The sequence below is a fragment of the Micropterus salmoides genome, unplaced genomic scaffold (assembly GCF_014851395.1).
Source record: "Micropterus salmoides isolate LMB-PRFRI ecotype aquatic unplaced genomic scaffold, ASM1485139v1 Ms_hic_scaffold_11, whole genome shotgun sequence".
In the NCBI taxonomy this organism is placed as follows: Eukaryota; Metazoa; Chordata; class Actinopteri; order Centrarchiformes; family Centrarchidae; genus Micropterus; species Micropterus salmoides.
In genome coordinates this window covers 10701629-10721501 of record NW_024040152.1, presented here as the reverse complement: position 1 = coordinate 10721501, position 19873 = coordinate 10701629, and the positions used below count along the sequence as shown (strand labels likewise).

Genomic DNA, 19873 nt, shown 5'->3' with positions numbered 1-19873 from the left:
AAGATGGACTATCTAATTTGTATTTATTCTAATTTCTCTATTATAAAACAGCACATGTTTTATCAGTCATCTATGAATGTTCTTATACATCATATATTACCTTCAATAAAGTTCTGACTTGAATTGGGATTTCTTTATCTAAACTCCTTCTTTTGTAGCATTGTTTAATGCTACAAAAGAAAATAAATCAAATAAATCAAAATGACTCAGTTCACACTAGTATCCTATATCAGTTGGCACAGTGTACAGCAGCAAAAGTTCCCTGGTTGTACAGTTACACCCCTCCAAACAGGCATTTTATAAGGTATTAGCTCTGCTGCCACAGCATTTTTTATTTTTTTTGCAGAGCCCCCTGAGACGCTTTGGCTTCGGGAAGAGAAAAGATTCAGCCTTATTGATCTGTTCATTGATCTTCCTATTCACAGCCTCTTAGACTTTAAGGCCCTCATCGCCTCCGTGAAAAGTTGTGAACTTATGTTGCTGCTCTTGGCTCACTCTCTGCTTTGACACAACCAGAGAGAGCTTATTTCACAATAATAAAAATCACTATCTAAAAAACTATTTCCCTGCACCTACCACCCCCTTCACTATCTATAGAACCTTCTCTAACCTCTTATCAGATCGACACACAGTCCACCCCAAAAAATGTAAAGGTTGCCTGCCAAAATAAATGTAAGAAAGCATTGCTTTCAACCACTAGATGGCAAACTGGCTGCATTTGATTAATTTCACACATCAGCGATGGAAAGTGACTAAGTGCATTTACCCAAGTGCTGTCCTTAAGTACAATTTGACTTTTTATGAGTATGTCCATTTAATGCTTATTTATACCTCTACTCTACCTCTACCTGTGTTATTGGTTACATTGTGGGTTAGATTTTACATAAAAAAATATATGATTTGCTTATAAAATTCAATGCACTGTTTAAACAGTGGTTTCTTACATGTTTGGTTTCTGCCCCTGTACAAATATTCAGCGTATAGTTAGGGCCCCTTGTCATTTTTCAAAAGTTTTTAGCAGCTTCACCAAAGCGTTATTTATCCTTTAAACTTCTTATCTGAATTGATTTAAATAAATGTTTGAAGCCCAAAGAGGAAAAAGTATCCCAATATTACACAAAATAAGCAAAGATTAGAGAACATTCCAAAAAGTGAATATAAATTTGCGTAACAGAACTTGTTTTTTTTCATCTTTTTTACCCCTTAAATGATCTCACAAAACCTCAGATTTAAGACTTTAGAGGGGAGTGACCCTTACTTTTAAATAGTTAAAACGATCTCCACAATGACCGACTAGAAGAGTAAAACGCTGCTTATGCATTGATGCTTTAGTATTTGCTATCTAATAATGTGATATATAACAATATATTACTCAGAGGGGTAATTCTTTTGTGGAATGACTGCTTCTACTTTTGACTCTTAAAGTACAAATTTCTGATAAGACTTCTGTACTTTAAGTAGGATTTTAAATTACGAACTTTTCCATGTATTTTATGTTTTTTTTTACTTAAGTAAATGATCTGTGTACATCTAGACGGTTTGTCTTCCTCTTTATCTTTCTTTTAAATCTCGGCTGACGACTGTTTTTATTTGTATTTATGTCTTTTTATATTGCCATATGTTGCTTTTATGTTGTTTTGTAAAGCACTTGTTGTTGAAATGTGCTATACAAAGAAACTTGCCTTGGTGGAATTTCAATCCAACAAGATAAAAATTCAACATATGTTGTTGTTCTAATAAAGCAGGATCAGTGACATGTCTTCCTGTCAGCTAAAGTTGTGGAAGCTTTTTTGTCATTTACATTTTCAGCACAACTCCAACCTGGAGAAAAGCAGCCCTGAGCACAAAATCGCAGCACAATCAATATTCCAATTACTCTCTTTAGCATCCAAGAAGCCTGATTTACATAACAGAGTAAAACAGCTCATGTGAGAAGTGGAGATTGCACTTTTTGAGGACGTGAGGTTGTTGAAATTGCACATTTACCCCAAAAGGGGGAGCTGCATGTTCTCATCAGAGGTTTCCTTCTGGGAAAGGGGTCTCTAATCCTCAAGATTCACTTCACAATGTGCAGGGCTAATCTTGATATAGTTGCACAGTTGTTTTTTTTTCTAATTAGCTTTGTCTTTGTTTTTTCCAGGAGCTAAAAATAACCACTCAGACATAACACATTTGCACAATCTCTAATTACGGAGCACCTGTAATCTTCCTGAGACAGGTTAAAGATTTAACTTTCTTCCAGGTCTCCATGGACACTGCTTGTTGCCTAGTGACACAGCCAATGTGGATGAGGGAGCTTTAGCCAATATTGCCATTATTTTGAGGCAACTGCTAAATGGAGAAATCCTTTATATTGGGATAATTATATTAACAATAAGCCCTTATTGGTATATTAGCGACTAGAAATCTCTTTGTCGGCTTACTGCAGGATTGTTTTATTGATTATTTTCTTCTTGTTCTCATTAAAACTTGAAAACTAAATTATTTGTTCTTATACTCTCAGTCAACAGAAAAGACACTGTTGTGCATACTGCAGGTTCGTGTGGGCATTATGTAAAACATCAGCCAAGAGTCTACAGCTACTCATGCTAGCAGCTCAATGAGGCACAGTGGTGCTTTTAGCTAAAGGCTAATGTCAGCAACCTAACAACCCTCACAATGACATTGCTAACACGCAGATGTTTAGACGGTATAATGCATATAATGTTCATTATCTTAGTTTAGTGTGTTAGCATGCAAAGTATTAGCTGAGCCTTGCAATCATTAGGTTTGCATGTATTTGGTAATTAACTACATTACCGGACAAATTCAATATTTGACCTCATGGTAATGCAAGTCAGCAGATCCCCAAATTCATTAGGATTCATCCTCTGTGCACCCTGAATGTTTGTACAAAATTTCATGGCAATCCATCCAACAGTTGTTGACATATTTCAGTCTGGACCAAAGTGGTGGAACGACTGACTGGCCATCCTTTGATCCATGGCACTAGCAGGGCTAAAAACCACACCATAATTGCATCATGCTAGAGCATGACTGACCTTAAACTGCCTCTCTTTGGCAGGCTTCACGTTGACCTCCCTCCATGTTTCCATGCCCCTTTCCCTCTGGTCCAGGTAGTATCCGCGCACAGAGTCCCCCCCGTTACATGTGGGGGCCCTCCAGCCCAACACCATGTCTGATCCAGTGCACAGCAGCAGAGCGATGTCAGAGGGAGCAGAAGGAACATCTGGAACCAGCAGAAAGAATGACATGTGATGATATTTGATAGAGGAAATAATCTCAGGCACCGATTCCTGCTAAATAGACCGAGAAATGACAATAACTCCCTGGCCAACTACTCCTGTCTAGAGTTGCAAATTCATAACTCTAGGCCTATATTAAGCATTCCAAAATGAGACCGAAAGAAATATTCAACTCATATTCTATTTGATAAAAATGTATTCCTCACAAAGAATTGGACCATTTATCCTTAGGTAATGTCTGAGTGGCAGAATAGATGTGAGAATATATTCTGGCAGTGAGCAGCAAGCAAAATGAGTCACGATTTCACTGCAGAGAGCACATTATCTGAGACTGCAATACGAGAAGCAAGAAGGGTCAGAATCTCCACACAGCTCTAAACCAAGCACAAAAAGAAAAGGCATTCATTTTTTACAGTCAGTTATTGCCGAGAGTCATCTGGTGAAGGCTACATGAAAAAACATATGAAGACCGAAAGGTGGAAGGAGCACAAGCTCACTGGAATATGACACCAGTAGCACTAACAGTGTCGTGGTACAACACTGTAGGCTGTTTTTGCCCACACGTACTTTTCTTTGTACTACTTGAGCCAAACATACCTGAGTCAAACAATCACCTTCTGCAGAGAAGGTCATTGGCTGCAATCTTCCATCACTTCTGGACCTGTACGCCTCCAGGACTCTGAGGCGTGCAGGAAAGATTGCAGCTGACTCCTCCCACCCTGGACACAAACCGTTTCAGATTCTATCCTCTGGCAGGAGGCTGCGGACCATCAGAACCAAAACCTCTCGCCACAAAAGCAGCTTCTTCCCATCTGCAGCTAGCCTCATCAACAAGACCCGGGTCCCCCTTTTAAAATAATACAACTGTCTCTGCACATGTAAATATTATTTCATTTCATATTACGCACAAACCTGGCACACTGCACATATTTGTTGTTAATTGTTAATCTTTGTTGTTGTATATTTTTATATTGTCAATTTATGTATACAGTACTTTCTTCCGTTGCAACACGTCCTTTCTCTGCAAATAGTTGTATTATTTTTCTCTATTCTTTTATTATTCTTATATAACTTGCATTGTCTATTCCATATTTATATATTTCTACATATATTTATGTCAACTTTATGTTTGTCTACGTGTAGCACCTTATCACCAAAGCAAATTCCTTGTATGTGTAAAACACTACTTGGCAATAAAGCTCATTCTGATTCTGATTCTGATTCTGATGTTACTTGAAAAGCTGCACACATGTCGAGGACACAGTGTGACACAGGTTTTACTAATCTGCCTGCTAAAAGTACTTATAATACTATAAAACTTACACATTTTTAACTTTGAGGAGATACACACACATTCTTTTTGTCAGAGAGGGAAAGGAAAAAACTACAAACATGAATAAATCTGGTTGGAAGATTCTTGTGAATATACTTTAAAATCCAGTCAAAACCGAAATAATTTTATCTCACAGGCCAAGAAAAGATGCGTTTTGGTTTAAATTGAACCTGCACTTACACAGAAAATATCTCAGATGCAAAGTATAACATTTATCCATCTGCATTCTTCACATAGTGTTGGGTAGCTCTAAGAATAACAAATACTTATAAAACCTTTAACAACAATGCAGCGATTAAAAGATTTAACATTTACTGTACTACAGTTAATACCACATGCTTTAAAATCAACTTCTGTGAGAACCATGAGCTGCTGAGTTAGTGAAAGCCTCAGAAAATATTAAAAAACCTGAAATTTTGTGTCCACTATTTTGGGACCTGGGTGGCAGGTGCACTTACAAATTGCTGATTTGACGAGGATGGGGTAAGACTCATTTGAGTAGTCGCTGTTTCCTGCTCGGCTTACAGACTTCACCCTGAACACATATTCCCCTCGGGTTTTAAGGCCATCCACTGTAAATCTAAGGAGGAGAGACAAAGCTCAGGCATCTGTAGCACAATGTAATGACTTGGCTGTATTCTGTTGAAATACATCTGTAACTATTGTTTATTTTTCAATCAGACTAACATTGTCACCAGCTATTGTATCTGCAACCAACCAGAAACATGACAAAAAACATGTTTTAATATCTGTCCCAATTACCTGGGTTTGGTAACAGGCTTGTTGTTGACAGTCTTCCAGTCTTGTTTGCCAGTCTCACTGTAGTACAGGTAGTAGCCCAGGATATTGTCTTTATCTTTGGGCTCCTGCCACTGGAGCAGCACTGAGGTGTCTGTGTCTCTGATGGCCATGACAGAGTGAGGTGGAGCTGGTGCACCTGATGAGAATCAGAAGAAAAGACATCAGGTAAAAACCTTTAGCTTAAATCATCAAATGGAAATTTACAACAAGATAGAATTCAATCAACACTCCCTTTGATTTTCAAACATTCACACAGAGCTTTAAAATATGAGGAAGTCTCATCACAGAAATTTTACCTGTGATTCACCTTACATTATGTCAGCGTTCAGACACATTTTATTTTATCACCCTACATTTATCTGACAACTGACAGGTACAAGCTACTTTGCAGATTTATCTTTTACATATATCATATGTTTATATGATCCACAAACAAAATATGATGCATTGTTATAGAAACACTACCCCTTCAGTATATAAAGTAGTTAAAAAGAGCTCCACCTAAACAGCAACAACATTAAAATGCTGAAACAAATAATTAATTATAATCTAATATATAATAATGTAACACTCTAAAAGGGGCTATGCAGTATCATACAGTGCTTTTGCTTTTGATACTTCAAGCACATTCTAATAATATTACTTCTGTACCTTTTTAAAACAGGGATTTACTCATAAAGGAGTATTTTTACATTGTTGCTTCTTTCAAGCAAGTACAGGATCTGAGTTCTTCTTCCACTGCTGCTGCTGCTCAGGGAGTTGGGCATCAATTTTGTAGATTGTTACTATGTGGAGCTCTTATACTAAAATAAGCCTCATCTGAGTGACAGGCTGTGAAATATACACCAAACATACCATCGACCTATTCATTCATTCATATTGGTGGTTGACTGATATAGGTTTTTCAATAGCAGATGCCAATATTTAGAGAGCAGGGTGGCTGATGCCCGATATATAATGGCAATATCAAAACAAAGAGAAAGTCATGTATAATTCCATTATTACATTAGTACAATCTAATACAAACATGCTGTCGATTTCAGAATGTCACTGGTGTTTAAGGGAGAATGGGAGTAGTCAGAAGTGATGTCATTCAACTGCATCATTCTATACAGTAAAACAATATATTTTATAAATATATATAACGACAGCAAATAATGGTTTTATATTAGATTTGCTGTCATTTAGGATGATATATCTGCCTTGTGAGTGCAGTTATCGGACAATACGATACGAAATGTAAAAAAAATAGAACTACAAAATACAATTCACCTTCACAATTAACAGAGTAATACATGGGTACAGTAGATTTTCTCACCTTGTGGCTTTCCCAACGAGATCAGTTCACTTGGCTCAGAGGGGTCACTGACACCATACTTATTGATGGAGCGCACTCTGAAGCAGTACTGCTTGTCCTTGACCAGGTCAAACACTGGAAACCTGGGAGAGTTTACCACCATGTCCAGACTGGCCAGTTCCCAGCTGCTCTTCCCTGCCAGGGACTGATCCATGAACAGCATTAGAAAATCACAAAGATAATTTCAAAAGCACTATTTATCTCAAGGACATGTTCATTATTCCTTCAAATACACTGGAGGATTCAATCTGCAAAAGAGTGAAGGACTGCCATGACTGCCAAATAAGCTTTAAAAAAGTCCCATGTATCATTCCAATTTTGCACAGTAACTTACTCTGTAGTTAACTGCCGATTATCTGGCAAACCACCACTTAACGCAGAGACAAGGGCAAAGAGGAATAAAGATTGGCAGTTTGGTATGATAGGCAGAGAGACTTTTATACAGCTATACACATGCAGGTAAATTATAGACAACCAGTGACTCATCTTGACACCTTTTCCTAAACTGATGATGCTGAATAGTTCTAACCTTCTCCATTTTGATAGTCTGCATTTACGTTTCTGTTCTTCTCCTCTGAGTTACTATTATTACCTTATGTAACTCCCTTTGAGGAGGAAAACCTAACAATAGAACGGGTCATGTCAAAGAGATCAGTGGTTATAAAGTGCTTGCTCAAGGGCAAAAGGGATATTTGAATGCTCCCTTCATTATATAAGCGGAAGTGAAGCAGCAGGCTTTAGTAATTTCAGATGCCTTTGACAGATTTGACAGTTTTATTACCCTGGTAACTTATAGAAGTCCAATAAAAATCTACTTCCTGTGGCAGTTTTCTGATTATTGGAGCTAGCTGTTGGGTGTCTGGGTTGGTATTGGAGATCCAAGGCCCTTTATTGTTTTAAAGAACAGGTCAGTCTCCACACTTATGATATGTTGGAAGAAAACTTTTGTTACTTGGGCATCTTTTTGAACTTTGAATCTTGTGTAAATCTACATTTAAGATGGATTTTCTCGTATATTCAGTCTCTTGAATGTATCATTGAAACACTGCTAAATAAGTTAAAACTAGAATTAACTTTTGTCAAAACCTTTTAGATCTCAGATCCAGGTAATACAGTAGTTAGAAAGTAAACAACTATTTCAAGCATGCAAGCAAGGAAATCAAACCCCCATTGCTGAAGCACATGTCATGAAAGAGCAACATCAAGGTCTGTTTGCTTTTAATGAGTCCACAAATTCCCACCTAAATTGACACCACAGAGGTAGAAGTGTGTGTGTGTGTGTGTGTTTCCTTATCCTGTCTCTTTGATTAGTGCTGTGGTCAGGAGCTTGCTGTAATTTGGCTCACGTTCTAGCATCGGAGCCAACAAGGGACTGGAGGAAATGATGATGCAAGAACAGTGATCTTTGTGTTCAGTGGATGCGTAGGTATTACTAATTAAAGTGGTTGTTTGGGTTTGAATATATTTATACTTGTATGGGTGTTTTTGTATGTGCGAGAGAGAATGCATGTGTCTGATGTTGTTAGTATAGTGAATACTTGTGAATATCTCTTTGTAGGTGTGTGTATGTGGGTGATGGCGTGTGTTTTCTTGTTCTCTATACTAATGAAGACCAAAAAAGGTCCACAGTGAGGCAGGAAGGCTTGCTAATTGTTTACTTAAAGGGCTACTATAGGGGCAATTTATTTTTCATATATATGAAAAAATAGTTATATAGATATATATAGATATATTAACCATATATATGTTAATAAATATTTATAATCCAGCATATATGGAGCACCATGTGTGTGTGTGTGTGTGTGTGCATGTGTAGGTGACTGACCCGCTCCACGTAGAAGTTTAGCGGCTCCCTGCCTCTTGGATCAGGTTCGGTCCAGCTCAGCACCACGTAGGTGTCGCTCACCTCGCAGGCATGGACATTTGTGGGAGGGAAAGGAGCTTTGACCTGACCTGCAGAGCAAAGAGAGTAGGAGGTAGAGGAGGAAGGAAAAAAAAGTTTGAACAAGGTCAGTGAGAATGAATGTGCAGACACTGCTTTTTTTATTCTCTTTTTGTTAATATTTGCATCAGGAAATGTCATGCTTTGTCTGGTGAATCTGAGTCAAACACACAGTTTGTTAGCTTTACCTTACTGCCCCCAGTTCCACCTCCATCCTTAATACATAAGAATCCCAGATAACATATAGTCAAATAGCTTGAGTCAGCTCACTTTCAATGACACTCCAAGCGGCTGAAGGACGATGGAGTGTTCAGACTTTGTCCAAAGGCTTCGTTTTTGTGCCTGTCTGTCTCTCTGTAAGTCTAGTCTCTGTTTGTATTCCCTGAGGAGTTGCAGAGCTGCAGTGATGGATCAGAGAGGAACTCCAGTCCAGAGAGAACACAATGAAATGGGATATGCTGATCTGGTAGGAGCAACAAGCCTGTGTGTGCTTAAATGTGTGTGTGTGTACAGTGCAGTCTGTAAGTGGTGAAACATTTTTCATTTTTGTAGCTCTGTACTCCAGCATTGGATCTGAAATGAAACTATATGAATGACTATGACTATGAGGTTGAAGTGCTGATGTTAAATTATGAGGGTGTTTGGTGTGTTCAGAAAGTAACTCCCCACAACTTACATTCCTGTTCAGGTTGGCATATTCTTTAACTTCAGATGGAGCCAGATTATGGCGGCGTTTTAGGGCATTCATGATATTATTACATAAATTACAAAGCTGGGACAGAGGGGTAATATTCAGATAAAAAGTTGTAACTTTTTAGAGAAAAAAAGTGTGTTTTGTAAGTTTTTTCCATCATTAATAAAACAAATAGTCAGTGCAGACATAAGAGAAAGGGAGGAGCAGGGTGCTCACCTAGTAGAGCGTGACACCATGTACCACAGCTGAGTCCATACCGCAGCAACCCAGGTTTTATTTCAGCCCCTCTCTCTCACCCCCTTTCCTGTCTAAAACGACAAAATAAATTTCTGCTAAGATTTTTGCTAAGATAAGCTAATCGCCTCCTGGCTCTAGCTCCACACTCACAGCACGACATAAAAGTAGAATCCGTCTCCTCATGCAACTCTTGGCATGTCTGCTGATATTTGTGGGTCATAGATGTCAGAAAACAATTTGAAACCAAATTTCAAATAAAATGACATTATTTAAGTTTATTTTCATTTGTCCTATTAATTGTTTTTCTCTAAATATATTATTTATATTTTTCCCTTAATTGGGGGAATATTTTGGGGCCACAATTCTTTCAGTGTTCTCCTGATGTTCACATAAACACCTCAAATTTCTAACTTCATAGTTATTTAATTTCAAATCTAATGAGCTAGAGTAGAGCTAAAACAACAACAAAACTGCCATTTTACTTACAGACCACACTGTATGTGTGTATGTGTAGACACTGCTGGTGTCGGCCTTTAAACAAACCTGAGCAGTAGCCTAGTCTATTAACAGCCACTACAAACTCATCTGTAAATATTTGACTCATTTCTACTTTTAATGTAATTAAATTAAATTAAGGCATTTAAAATGTCTGTGAGTTACACTGCCAAGATTATCAACCCTTTTCACACGCATTCACACGACCTTGGGCCATTATGTGCATTTACCACCACCACCAAGGACTATTCATTACATTCACTTCTGTAAATGGAACAAATGCTCATTGCTCCGCCATACAATTACTGCAGCTCGTTGTTCAATATAATATGAAGATGCATTAAGCCACAGGCCCGGGGCAACCTCCAGGCGAAGAAGTGGCACCCTGCGTGCCAGTAATACATTGATGCTGTTTGAAATCAGGCGTGAAAATGTTCAAATGGCATTGTTTCTTTATGACAAAATTGTACACTGTGACATAAAAACATGGCATTCTCACCTTCAACTTCATCTTTTGTAATGGTGATCATCCTTCCTCTGTCCACTTTGACCACTGAGAGAAAGGGGGAAGGCAGAGAGAGCAATAGGTTGGGGGCAGAGGGAATAAAGAAGGAAGTCATATCAGGGTAATGAAGTTATATGAGAGTCCATGATAACACTATTAGTGTTAATGTTAGAGGAGCAGCCACCGGTAAGAGAGCCAGAGACACACAGAGGTGAGAGAGAATGGCATGGAAAGATGGAGAGCAGGCTGGAGGCAAGTCAACCTTCCGTCTGTCCTTCATCTGTGTTTAATGATCCACAGCATTTGACCAGAGCTGTCCTCCCTCTAACACACACACTCACAGTTGCACACACACCCAATGATCTACGTTACAGCTCATTTGATCATTCTCTTTCGTCCACTGTATAAAGTATTTAATAAAACCTAAACGCCTTACAGTAATCTTTTAAGAAACAAAGTATTCCACTCTAGGATGCCATTAAGAAGCCGTCGCAGTAACAACTACACAACCTTCCGGCTTTTTTAAAAGGAGACCCAATTGACACACCTACATCTGTTTTCCCCAGTAGTGCTGATATATTTGTAGGCGTAACGTAGCAACTGCGACGGATGAGGGGAATTTACAGCAGGAATAAGTTGCTAACACATTGCTCAAACAAATTAAAGGAAAAACCTGAATAAAGTGATGATCATCTCTCAGGTAAAGTTTCGGAGACTTGTAGAATCAATGCTAAGGTGCACCGAAGCTGGTCTGGTAGCCTGTAGTGACCCAACAAATTACCCGTAACTCAGTTAATTTAGTACAGACCAAGGAATTAAATTATCCATTCATACATTTTAGTTCTGGTACAGTTCGTGTTAAAAGAGTACTCCAGATGGATTCATGATGGACAGTTTTCTTAATACTATATTACTAATGAAACAAAATATATTCAACAAATACATTATTATAGGTTAAGATAAGAGAAGATGTAGATAGTAATGATCAATCCAATCCAATAATATAACATACATTATTCTACTTTTAGTACTTTTACTTTTGGTATACTATGATGCACTGTGTGGTTGCCATACATGACTAATTTCATTCAGTCTATAATGAGGAACTGTTAACATACGCACAGTAGGACACAAGCTCAGCTCTGTTTTCCTGTACTCACATGCTGAAGCACATGTGTGTTACCATGGTTACCAGATGATATTACATTTATAGATTTCTTGAGAGTTCATGATTAGCATAGTGAATGGGGGGTTCGCTTTGAATTCCTTCAACATCTCTATCACAAATCCTGTGGTCAGTGTGTCTTTGTATTCACACTGCAAATGAACCCGAACCAAACACATGCAAGGTTTATTTGAACTGCACCAAACAAGTCATGCTGATTTTTCTTTGAGTTTGTCACCAATTTGTGTTTCTGTATCTGTAGTGACGTAACATTTCATAGCTTTTTATATGGCAATTCGACTGGCAGAGTATGCTACTTGTTACCCATGGTCCTGGTGTGTTCCAGGGGGTCTGTAGTGAGAACGGGCTCGGTAGCCTTAGAGGGGCGTCCTGCTCCAGCCCGGTTAACAGCACGAACTCTGAACTGGTACAGAGTTCCTTCCTTTAGCCCGAACACCGGGTAGTGGCACATTTTCTGAATATGCACATTGCAGCGCACCCACTCTCCCTGGCCGACATCATATCTGGAAATTTGAATAAAAGGTAAACAAACTTCAAGTGCAGTCTGCAGAGTGTAAGAATATCAAAAAAATATTTTAAAGCATTCAACCCGCACAAAAACACATCTTAGTCAGTAAATACCCCACCAAGACCAATAATTGTGACCAGAGGCCATCATGTGAAAATAGTGGGCCTCCAAACACAGTAGAAAATGGCTTTTTAAAGTAGAATTCAAACTCAGATTATACAACATCAATAGTAAACTGTTGCCACTGCTTCAAACAAAACAAAGACAGAAAAGCGTGTAGTTTTCTAACCATAAGGAGGTTGCTAGGGAACTGGGAGGTGTCTTACATTTTCCTTTCCTCACCCAATAACCAAAAACAGGAGTTATTTCTTTTACCCTGAATAAATAAGGAATGCAAGAAAACAACACATACACAAATATGCAAAACATACTGGAGTACTTAATACTTGAGAACAAAACACACACACAATAATGCGCACACTAATGCACAAATGAACATGCGTTCTCTCTCTCTCTATACACACACACAGCAAACACACATATGTACACACATGTATCGGACGATCCTGATTGATTGGTGTTGGTGATAAGTGCAGGACCTGTTCTGCAGCGGGAGTCTTTGACTCTGCTGTTAACATAGTGTTGAGGGCTGATAATTACCATGTATATCATCCATCTCATGTGAACTCTGCCAGATGGATATAACACCACTACAGCCATCTTTATCTGCCCCAATCTAATTTCCTCATCAGCAGCACACAGATCAAGACGAGGTTCAGCAGTATAATCTTACTGTAAGTGTATTGTTGACTTGCAATACAGGAAATTGCTGTAAATACAGTCTAAAATAGACCGTTTTTTTAAGATTAAATCAATGTGAGTTCACTGTGCGAGATCTAATTTTTGTGCTGAATTAAATGCAGTCCAAATACTTTTCATTACTACTCTCATTTTATCTAATTGACCTCTAAATATTTGTCTCTACTGAGGCTTAAATGCTTTCTATGTATTCTAAATAAAAAAATCCCTGGTTCAGCATACGGGGGACATTTCAATCAATGTATAATGAATGAATGTACAATGTATGAATAGCAGATTTTACTGTTCAGGTTATTATTACGGCAGCCCACTTGTTCTATTCAAAAGTCAACTGATAAAATGAACTGACAAATAAATTAACCCAATAATGAATCGATTAAAAGAACATTTTCCATTAATAATTTAAATTCTTTTAACAAAGCAGATTTTGACAGACAATTAATCGGCACCTGTTTTGACAATCGACTCATTGTTTTAGTCATCTTTCAAGCAAAAATACCAAACAATCTCTGGTTCCAGCTTTTCACTTTGGGGATTCATAACTGGATAACTAACTGGATAATAAGACTTAATTGCCAGAGAAGTCTTTAATTTCAAATACTCAATAACAGTTACTAAATAGACCTTGTAGTGAGATTGTTACTGTTTCTAAGCCCATGAGTGAATTTTCAATCTCATTGTCATTTTGTTTCCCTTCATTCATTTGATTTAAATACAAATAAATATTGGAATGGCTGAAAAAATTGGAGATGTTTGTGGTGATTCAGGGCAATCCTCACCTTTCCACGTAATAACCCTCAACAGGGGAGGCTCCATCAGCACTGGGTGGCTGCCAGGTAAGGAAGACATAGTCCTTGTTGACGTCAGATACCTGGACGGCCAGAGGAGAGGCGGGGCCTCCCAGCAATGCAGCTGATGCATCTGCAGCATGAAGAGTGAAAAGTGATGGCTAAGGCTGGATGAAGTAACAGATTAGCACTCAACATATACTATGCAATCACAACCAGTGGATGTGATGAGACAGAGAGAATCGAGAAAAAGAAACGAGGAAATTATGCTGAGCTGATTGAAGTGATCGAATCAAGGATCTTTTCTTTTCTGTTTGATAATTTGCATCTGCACCCGCCTTTCGCTCCTTCTCTCTCGTTTGTGTTTCCTCTCCTGTACCGCCAATTTGTAATGCAAATATGATGGCTGAATGAAGGAGAAAACCCACATGCAGGGAAGTTCACTGATTCACTAATTAGTACCTCCAGTTCTGGCAAAGATCAGGCTCCTTAATAAGAGAGAGAGAGAAACCTGAGCCAAGATGTTAAGAGAGCTGTGCAGGAAGGTTTATTTTGCATTAAAGTGTTTGGACTAGTACATGTTCATTTTTGGAGTATGTGCACACTGAGTTCATGAATGATGCAGTGCACATTGTACTGTGACTGTGGCAGTTAAGGTGCAATACATGCATGAGTACGCGCTGGTAGTATACTGAAACACATAGACGGGCCAAGCCTTCTTGCAGAGCTGCCAGACACATTTAAAAATGTTTTAAGAGTCAAGTCGGAGTTGTTCTCTGGTTTATTTGCATGCTTCGAACAATGTACGGGAGAAAATAGCAGTAGTTTCATTGAACAAAGTTAAGAAGCCGTCTACTGTAGAACAGTTTGATTGATGGTGCAATTTCCCTGTATGAATCAGAGTAGTTTGCTGACAGGAAATGAAAGTAGAATCAATATCTGGTGAATGCAAATAGTGTTTTGAGTGAAGGTTTCGGTCAAAACTCCATTATCCAGCTTGGGATAACAAATGACGATTCCATCCCCAAAACCACTATTTTTATATGCAAGGCTCCCAAGGTCACTCCTAAGCATTTGTCAGCTTTTGCATAACACTAAATGGATAATTTTGGAATAAAGCATACCACTTGCAGGCTGTTTAGAGACACTATTCAATATGTGAGCGGTTTCTGATGTGATCTGGTGTGACAACCCTAACATGCCTGCCATAGTGCCAGAGAGCCGGTGTATGTATATGTATATAAAAATACCCTAAAACCAATAGGGAGACATTTTGGGAGATAAGATTATCTGCCAAGCTCACGGTCCAGAAAAAAACAGTTTTTTGTATGGATTAAACAAAATAGATATAGTGTAGTTTACAATGATGTTAATAATTGAACTTTAGAGGTGCTGGTAGGTGCAACATGATAGGTAATGGACCAACGATAGGTGCCATATTTACATCAAAACCATTTTCATGCTGGTCCTCACCTTTGACATAAACAAAAGCACTGTGTTCCTGGATTTCATCCCATGTCCTTAGTCGGGCAGTGTAAACTCCTTCATGCTCCTTGTGTGCAGCCCTTAAGTGATGGAGGCATTGTTGTCAACTGTCTTAATGTCCACAGTGCTCGACTGACACAGCTGGATGCCTAGAGAATGAAAAAATTAAATGACAAACTTATTGCACAAATCTAAATTGTCAAACATTTGGCTCATATAAATCATCTATAAATACTTAACCATCTCTGAACCAGCTGACTTCCTGCTGGAAAGGCAGCAGAGCTGAGGCGAAAGTGCATTGCAGGGTGAGGCTGTTACCCTCTTTCACCCACGTAGGGGGGAAGGTGTTATCAAACTTGGCTTCTTGCTCAAGCTTCAGGGCTAGGGTAGAGAGGGTTGAGAAAAGACGAGGATGAGGACAAAGTTGGGAGGGGACATAGTAAGAGTAAAGTATTAGGACAGGAATAGATAAAGGGGAATGAAGGGAGATGGTGTAGAAGTAAAGACAAGAGGAGGAAAACTGGCAAATTAATCAATAAGACTGAAGAAAAGTAAAAAGAAGGATTAAAAAAGAAAAATTATAAGAAGAGTACTTTTCATCAATATACACTCATTCACTTTCCTCACTGGTGCTGAAAAAGAAGGTCCACTCCAGACGCAGCGTTACTGCAGCAAAAATTTTTTTTAATAAAAATCCAGATGAAATAATTTTGGGTGAATGTGTGCACTATAAAATTGCTACTCCTTTAGACTGCTACAAAGGAAAGAGGCATGGCAGGTAAAGAGGAGAGGAATCAGGAAGCAGTGGCGGGTAGGTAAAAGTATGTTGATTCCTGACTATAAGAAATGAGAGCTCATTCCTTCATATCCCCACATCTGTCACCAAACCTCGTCATAAAAGATCTTATGTTTCTATTCCATCGAGTACATTTGCGCTATGTCTTCAGGTTTTCGTTATTCCTTGCAAGCTAGCAGTAACAAACTTCCTTCCTCGTTTCTCTCATTAATGGCAGGGAGTAAAACTGAACAAAGCAACCCAGAGGGTCTTAAATAACTAAAAAGACCATCCTATGCAGACTTGCACAGCCTTAAAGACAAGGACCCTCTGCCTCATTCAAGAGCACACAGAGACAAAGGACAGTCAGGACATACGCACCCTGGAGGAAGGGCGCAGACAGCAGGAAAGCTGAAGATGTGACTTTTTCTTTTTTAAGTGAACAATTCCTGACAAGTTATTCCTTCACCATTCTCTCGCTTGTCAAAGCACTGAAGCAATACAGTCTTGTCAGATCCCATTCTCAGGGATGAATCTGAGAGGCTGTGACATGTTTCTTATAATGATCTTGTTCTGCTTAGCAGTCCAGGCATTCACAGGAATGTACGTAGCTTTTTCAAAACACACTGCTTGGATCTTTGTTTCCTATCATTCAAACGTAAAATCCCTGGTTTCCTGAGAGCAATGATGATTAAGATAAACTCACCAGTGTTGCAGTGCTGTTTTTTTATTACGAGTGATTCATGGTAGAAAATATGATCTGCTTCATATGAGATAATCAAGTATCAGTTGAAAAATGTCAGGATGTAATTCTTTAGCACATCCTCGCAGGCCCCAAGCATTACATGCTGATAAAGCTTTATTCAGAATGATTGCCATTTAATTTCTGAGTGTGTGGGGAATGCTTTGTATTGTATACCTACGGAAGCACTGGTGTATTTGCAAGATAGTTAAAGTCATAAAGCATTTCTGCATAAGGAGTGATGATCTCAGAGACGCATTATTACACCAGTGCTTCTGTAGGTGTATATATATATATATATATATATATATACACACACACACATTTATTCATTTAGCTGACGCTTTTATCCAAAGCTTACAATTGCTATACATGTGAGAGGTCACACGCCTCTGGAGCACTATATCCTGACAGAAGTACATGAGACAGATAATCTATGAAAGAAATCAGGTTCCTCTGACTCTTCCAAGTGCTCCTAATGTTATCCACCATACCTGAGTGAGTCAAGCACACTTTTCCCCCCTCACGCTCTCACTCAGTCAAGCTCAATATCTACAGCGTGCGGCTTCAGAAGTTTTGCAAACACCATGTCTGAGAAACAACCACCAGCAATGAAAGAACTGCCCATCCCTCCTTTGCCAACAACAGCTTATAGTACAAACAAGACTGCCCACAGAACTGACTGTAGCAGAGTGAGACTCGGAAGGTTATGTTTTTTGTTGCCAACTGCTGCTTTAAGGCCAAATCTAAAGGAAAATTGCATTTTTCTCTTGGGTCTGTTTAATTTAATAGCTTTGCCCAAAAATACAGTACTTCCTTTTAGGGTGATTTACTCATCAATGTCACTGCTGACATATGGTGACATTAATGTGACACTGCAAGGCAAAGACGTCCAATAGGGCAAGCTAAGTAGTCAAAGAAGCAGGACTTGCATAAATCTCACAGGTGTGATGTGTGACATGGTGAGGGTGAGAACGTAATCACAAGAAATCTCATTCTCAGCAAGTCCTACATAGTAAACAATAGATTATGTAATTTCTTTCCAAACAACCCATATTAGTGTTTGCCTCGTAGGACAACATCATTTAACGCCTTCCAAATGGATATGACATTTACAAAAATTAGTCATATGCCTGTTTTCTGATCTGCCACTGCTATAGTTACAGTTAGGTTAAATGTAGGCACTTAACACTTTGCTTAAGAATAGGGAACGATTGTGGTCACAGTTAAAAGAAGAACTACTACTATTGTGGTCATGATCAAAAGAAATGAATGTCGACTGTTAGAAGGAAATGGCTTATAGTGGTGTCCCTTGTCAAAGTTACATTGCTGACCCAGGCCAACTTAAACAGGTTATTTTAGGCCAATCCTGTTGTTTTCCTGGTAACGACAGTCTCCCCATTTAAGGGAAACTATGAATAGCTAGGCTGATCAGATGCTGAGCCTATATGCAAGCACAGGCTGTAAATGTCATGATCCCCACACATGGTGGAGGCTAATCTAGGCCAAAGATGCTCCACAGCTTGGAGCAAAACGAAATAAATCCCCTACTGTCCCTGAAATGAAATATACATGACTGCCGTTTCTGCTCCATTGGAAGCAAGTCTTTCTATCCCTACAGCAAGCTTCCTGCTCACAGTCTTACTTACACCACCCATACATACATGGACACGGACACCCACACAGAAACATAAACTCCCATGACAAACAAACACAGACAACACGCTCCTCTCTTTCAATCCATCCATATCTTTATGAGGTGCAGCATGCACAGCAAAGCAGAGCAGAGTGTTGTGTCACAGTCTTCAAAGCTACGCAGCCCTCCCTCGTTCACCGGTGGAGGGAAGAACTTCAAAGGGTGACAGAGAAAATGAAAGGGGACACTTTTCATTAGGCCCTGGCGAGAAACTTACCGGGGGTCTGCAAGCTCTCTGAACCAGCCACGGCACCTTGATATGCTGAATCGCAGAGTGGCAGAGCGGTGGAGCAGGACAGATTGGAGAAAGGCATGGAGGTTCAGAGATGGAGACAGGAACAGAGAAAGAGATTGTGAAAATTAAGCAGTATGAGATAGAGAGAAACAGCAGACAAATCAAACCTGTCAGTGCCACATTTATGCAAGTCACATCTAATATTCCCTTTAACCTATTTTTAACAACCGAAGAAAGCCTGTAAAATATAGATGGCAAGGAGAAGCCTTGAAGTGTCTCATTAAAGCCCCGAACCATCTAATTGATCTTCAACGTAAAGGAGCTTTACCGTCAAGCACTGAGCCCTTTCACTAAAGGGTAGGACATTTCAAAGGGGCAAAGAAAAAAAACATTATTATTGTGAATGTTTCCATGACAGTGCTGTGAGGCCATGAAGCTCACTGTAGATGTTTGACTATTAGTCACCACTACACCCACTCTTCTCATTATAATTCATTATGCATGAGTGCTGCAATGAGATCTGTTTTTCTGATCATTTCAGTCTGGTGTTGATTCTCATGCAAATCTCAAATTTATATAGAAACGGATAATGGGGATACAAAACTACCCTGTACAAATAACATCCAAACTAAAAATCATTGCAAGAATAGGGATGGAGGATGGATATGGATATTTGGTCCAATTTAGCCATGCCAGTGTCAGCACCCTGGGGCGTGAATGAATGTCTATGCCCATGCAAAATAAAGGAAAAAGATGTAAATGCTCATTTTATAGTGTGACCAATATTGGATTTCTGAAGCCAACACCAATGTTGCTATAAAATCTGATGTAATATATCAACTGATATTGACATTTAAAAGTTAACCATAAAATTCAACACTGGGATCCCATAAATTTGACTACTGTGACTAAGATATGTAAAGAGCAGGACATTCTATGATTTCAGCTAGGTGTTTACACTTTTTAGAAAGATAAAACCTAAACTGTAAAAAGCTGACAGTGTGAAACAGATGAACCCCCTATTTGTGAC

General features: G+C 38.9%; 1 protein-coding gene across 1 annotated transcript in view; it reads right to left on the bottom strand.

The window, feature by feature from the left end:
• myom3 (myomesin 3) overlaps positions 1-19873 on the bottom strand; it is a 65708-nt gene that overhangs the window by 20771 nt on the left and 25064 nt on the right. Inside the window, 12 exon segments of the mRNA XM_038710850.1 lie at positions 3042-3229; positions 5037-5158; positions 5341-5515; positions 6698-6881; positions 8562-8689; positions 10604-10657; positions 12099-12298; positions 13902-14043; positions 15384-15479; positions 15482-15544; positions 15636-15776; positions 18826-18870. Of these exon segments, the coding sequence (XP_038566778.1) occupies positions 3042-3229; positions 5037-5158; positions 5341-5515; positions 6698-6881; positions 8562-8689; positions 10604-10657; positions 12099-12298; positions 13902-14043; positions 15384-15479; positions 15482-15544; positions 15636-15776; positions 18826-18870 (1538 nt within the window).